The sequence below is a fragment of the Plectropomus leopardus genome, unplaced genomic scaffold (genome assembly GCF_008729295.1).
Source record: "Plectropomus leopardus isolate mb unplaced genomic scaffold, YSFRI_Pleo_2.0 unplaced_scaffold22626, whole genome shotgun sequence".
Classification (NCBI taxonomy): domain Eukaryota; kingdom Metazoa; phylum Chordata; class Actinopteri; order Perciformes; family Serranidae; genus Plectropomus; species Plectropomus leopardus.
Genome location: NW_024624522.1, coordinates 995 through 6,118, shown reverse-complemented (window position 1 = coordinate 6,118; position 5,124 = coordinate 995). Strand labels below are relative to the sequence as shown.

The 5,124-nt window shown below is 43.4% G+C and overlaps 1 protein-coding gene across 1 annotated transcript; it reads right to left on the bottom strand.

Annotated features, from left to right (window-relative positions):
* Positions 1 to 1,736: 1,736 nt before the first annotated feature.
* Positions 1,737 to 4,763, bottom strand: LOC121965983 (minor histocompatibility antigen H13-like). The gene is made up of 2 exons (XM_042516089.1): positions 4,348 to 4,763; positions 1,737 to 2,157 (listed from the first exon to the last, which is right to left on the bottom strand). Exons 1-2 carry the CDS (start codon positions 4,564 to 4,566, stop codon positions 2,059 to 2,061), a joined length of 318 nt encoding a protein of 105 aa, XP_042372023.1. The 5' UTR covers positions 4,567 to 4,763; the 3' UTR covers positions 1,737 to 2,058.
* Positions 4,764 to 5,124: the final 361 nt, after the last annotated feature.

Sequence of the window (5,124 nt, the reverse complement as noted above, 5' to 3'; positions counted from 1 at the left end):
ACATGTAATATCATAATGAAACCATCATGTTAATGTCAGAATTTTAATTTAGTTACATTTAAGCCATTATTTCCCGGTTCATGATCCCTCTGATGTAACAGCTTCAAGCGTCTCTCGGTAAGGGCTGTCTGACAGCGAGGTGAAGCGCTGAAAATATTCTAAATATAGCGTAAACTTAAACTGATTCCACTTAAAATGTTCCTACTTCCCACTAACTCACAGGTGAGTGTAACACTGTCTCTGTTACTGAGGTTTGTCCTCATCCTGAGTGTCCATGCCGTCCCTCTACACTCAGACCTGAACTGCTGCAGTTACTAAAAGACACAGACAGACAGACACGGAGAGACGACAGCCGACTGACAGGAGTCGCTGACAGAGGAGAGTCACCTCCGTCTATATTCTCCTCCGTCTCCTCCCCCGAGACACAAACTGGGACAGAGAGGAGACACTAGATGAGACAAAATGAGAGGAAAGGAAAGCGGAAAGAAGAGGAGAGGATCCGTGTTGCTGCACTAAAAGCTAAGCACAGCCGCATTATCCAGAGCAGCTGACGTTAACCCTTTGAAACCCGGCAATTTGGCGATTTTTTTTTTTTAAACATCTGAAAAAAGGGAAGTGAGAAACTTAAAAGAAGTGACTTAAAAATTAGCAAGCAATGCAATTAAAGTAAAAAGTACAAATGAAAAACTAAGTGTTTGAAGAAAAAGTAAAAAAGTAGCTTAATAATTATACTTATTATTTTAAATTATTCTAAATATATAATTATGATGGATAAGAGGAGCAGCTGCTGCAAAGGCTGTAAATGCAAACTTTTAAGGCATGTTTCCACTACATGGTACTCTACTCTACTCTACTCTACTCTACTCTACTCTACTCGCCTTTGGTGTCAGGTACTTTTCATTACCATTAGAAGAGGGGTGCGTGCCCCACCGACTCCCCTCCCTCCCCGCCTCAGCGTAGCTGGTCGTCATAGCGACGCCACCCAAAACTGCCTCAACGTCATCTTCAACGCGACACATACGCACAGACTCGCACTCGCTGCATACGCTTGTCAGACAGCAAGGTTACGATTAACCCTTCAGGGCCCACTTTATTATTACACAAACTCACCCTGCACACAAAATGCACTTCTCAAGATCAGGCTGTAAAATAATATTACACATTAATTAAATTTTTGACTTCCATTGAGTTTATCTTTTTAACCAACATCAGTCCCAATCATAAATTCAAATATTCATGAATTTTCAGAATTTTAACCCTTTAAATGTCATGTTGTTGTCATGATGCCACTATGTTCTTACATGAAAAAAACACAAAAAAAATGAATTATTTGCTAATATACATGCTAAGTACATTTTCATGTTTTGTCAGTCATGTTTTTCTGCTTTGATGGCTGTGGGATCAAAAATGTCACTTTGAATTGGTTTCTGTGGAGCATTTTTTGACCTGAGCTGGAAATTCACTGATTCAACTAAAATACACAATCTTGCCAAAATGTATGATACTGGAGGAACACAGCCAAAATGATCCAAAAAAATTAACAATGAAAATTGGTAAAATGTGCCAAAAAGTCCGTAAAGGTTAAGTTTTGCTTTACTGTGCCTGACGCTCTGCTGCTCCGTCTGAGCCCAAAAAACACTCAAGAGTGTACAACCAAACGAACAGTTTACATTTTCCAATCGTGCTTCAGCTGAATAGCTCAGCTCCAAAAATATAAATTCAATGTGTGGCTGCAGATGTTTTTATTGTTGCAAGCTGCCACAAATAAATGACTGTGGGGGAAACTCTAAACCAGATAAATGAGACTGGGACTGCACGCCGCGAGTCGCGTGACAGTTTGCAAACGGATAATTTGATATCGCTTTGCTGTTGTTAAACGTGGTTCCCTGATAAAGACATGAGAGAATTCATTCACAATTCAAGGTTAAGGAAAATGACTGTATTACATTTTGTAGGTGAAGTATTGCTCTCAGTGATTGTTTTCTGCAGGCTCATCACTGAGGAGGAGGCTGTTAGTGAACTCCGTGTTAAACTGCTGCAGTGTGGGTGTGTTTCCCGTCATGTGAACAAACAGCGTGCAGTTTGTGTGTATTTGGTGCTCTCAGCGGCTCTCATACTCACTCTGAACCCAGAATCGTAATCATTGTCTCCGAGCTCCTACGGGCAGACGGGCAGACAGACAGAATGGATGGACAGACAGGTGTGCACAGACAGACAGGGAGAGAGAGGGATCAGATCGGCAACAAAGAGGACTGGAAGCAAGGGTGCAAAAAAAAAAATCAAATCAAACCAGCAGGAAACATTTCATTGTTGTTGAATGCTGAGAGGAAAACTTTAAATTATTTTTGTTATTTGACCTCATTTTAAGGTGGCTGACAGAGGACAGAGAGAGAAAGACAGGGAGAGTGCAGAGAGGAAGGAGGACGGCATGCATCGAGGTCCAGGAGCCGGATTCAAACCCAGAAAAACCAGAGACAAAACCTGAGACAAAACCCAGAGACAGAGACAGCACCTGTTTTTATCGTCTCTGCCTGTCTCTAACTCCGTCTCTGCCCTTCACTCCCACTGAGTTACAACGCGTTTTCACGGACAACATTTCTACACTTTTCCAAGACTTTTCAAGGACCCAATATTTTGGTTTCCCCTCCCTGACCTGCCCAGCATTTTTCAAAAATATAAGATTTAAACTCTATTCAAACATAATTTTAGTATCCCCAACCATGTGTTTAGGACTGCCCGAGATTTCCTAAAATTCAACAATAATATCGGTTTTTACGGTTTAAGGCTGTGATAACGGGTGTCGTTTTAGCGGTTCTAAAAGAAAACATCGCCTCGAAACCTGTTTTCTTAAAAAATAAATCACCAATTTATATATCCATCTATAGACAGATGTGTGTGTGTCTGTGTGTGTGTCTGTGTGTGTGTGTGCGTGTATATGTGTACACAAATACATACATAAACATATATTATAAACACACACACACACACATCACTTTCATGTTTGTTTTGTTTATTACTTTTCTTTTTTTGAGCTTATTTTCTGATTATTTGTTCGTAACATTTTACTATTTTCTTGTTAATGTTTTTTTACTTATTCTCAGATGGTATTCTTGTAATTTCTTAAACTTATTAACTAACTATTGCTAACTTTCGGGCCGTTTCTCGACAGGTTGCTTATTACTTTCTTACTATTTTAAAAAGAAAACCAGCCAAGTTTCAAATGGTTCACTGTGCAGCCCTGTGTATATTATTGTACTATCAAACTGTTTTATAAGTACTTTTACATTGATTTAATTTATATTTATTTACAAAATGATGGGATGTTTAAACTCTAATATTATATCATAACTTACTTGTTGGTTCATATTTTGTATTTTAAAAAAATCAGAATCTGTATGTAACAAGTTTTCAAGGCCTTCAGATAAATGCAGTGGAGCAGAAAGTAAACACTCAAATAAAGTACAAGTACACGACCTGGCCATGGTACTGTGGTACTTCACCTCCACGCTGCAGGGAGGAAGTGGGAGGTTTTTTACCGTTACCTAAAGCTACCAGGCACAACTGCGCATGTCTGCAAAACTCCCCAAAAGAGTGCAAATAATCTCTCTTGTACACGTCACACACACACACACACACACACACACACACACACACACACTTGTATGCCGGCTCTGCTTTCAGCTACACGTCAACTCTTCACCTCCTCCATCAGCTTTCATTTACAAACTAACTTAGTAAATTACAGTTTCTTCTCTGCGTCTCTTTGAGCTGTCTCTGTGTTCACCTGTCCACGTGTGTCCCCCGGCCTGTTTGTCCAGTGTGACAGCAGGTAAACACACCGGGGGGCACAGGTGTAAACAAACACCTGGGTGCACGAGCATCCCATCAGCGGTGACCCGCGCCGGAACAAAACCCATCACAACAGAGATACACAAGTTAATATGTACATTTTTAAAAAATAAACCTGTTGAGACCCAAAAATCACCACCGCGAGCCCCCAAACACACCGGAGAGAAGCCGCGTGCAACAAGTAGGAACAGATTTTGTCAGCTGCTAATTAACTGAAAATAACCGTCAAAATGCTAACAGCTGTAACGACCGTTCGCTCAAACCCGGCTCATCTCAAACTAAAGTAATCGATCATTTTGATAACTGTTTGATCCTGCGGAGCTGCAGTTTGTGCCTCTGTCCGTGTTCAGTTTGAGGGAAGATTTTTAAGACTTTTAGGAGTGACTCCGCTTAGCCGTTAGCTGAGCTAGCTGTAGCCGCTGGAGGCTAGCGGCAGACGGGCTGGAGCGAAGCCGCCTCACCGCGCTCCGTTCCGGGCGAGCTGTCGCGGGGAGTTACCTTAGATTTGGAGCAGGAGACGGACCGCAGCGCCCCGAAGAAGATGGGCAGCAGCGCCATGAACACCAGGCTGCCGTACGCCAGCGCCGTGCCCTCCGGGGTGGCCACGAATTTGGCCGTGGCGTTGAGCGCCTCGGTCCCGTTGGAGTCCGTGGCGTTCAGGGCGTCCAGGACGGCGGCCTCCGGGGCCGCGGCCGGGACCGGTTCTGCTTCAGACATGGTTCTCTTCGGAGCCGGGCGACAGGGGGGAGCGCTGGCAGTGCTGGGGCGGCGGCGGAGGCTGACAGACGGGTAGAGGCGGAGGCTGGAGCCGCTGTGAGTCTCTCATTCATCCACAGCAGTGAAGCTGCTCTGCGGCTCCGTAAGGCCACGTTTCCTAAAACAGCGCGAGAGAGGCGGAGAGCGAGGAGGTCTCACTCTGCTGCTGTTTCCAGTGACAGGAAAATATAACACACTGACACTCAACTGACGGCCCGCGGGCCAAATCTGGCCCCAGACAGGGTGCCGTGAGGCTCTACAAACCATTTTCTAATTCATAATAAGAATAAAGTGATTGACACTGTGAATTGTTTTTGTACCTTTAGTCTCCATAAGGTGTCAGAGTGAATAAAACAGCATGAAAATAGAGCTTGTTGATTAAATAAAGAGCCAGAGGAGGATCCCCCACACCCGCGACAGAGGTCCTAGATAATGTCCTAAAATCCCCAAAACTTCCTATGAAGCTAGAGACAGTCTGAAACCCTAAATTCTAGAAACATCCTCCAAAAATCTAACTAA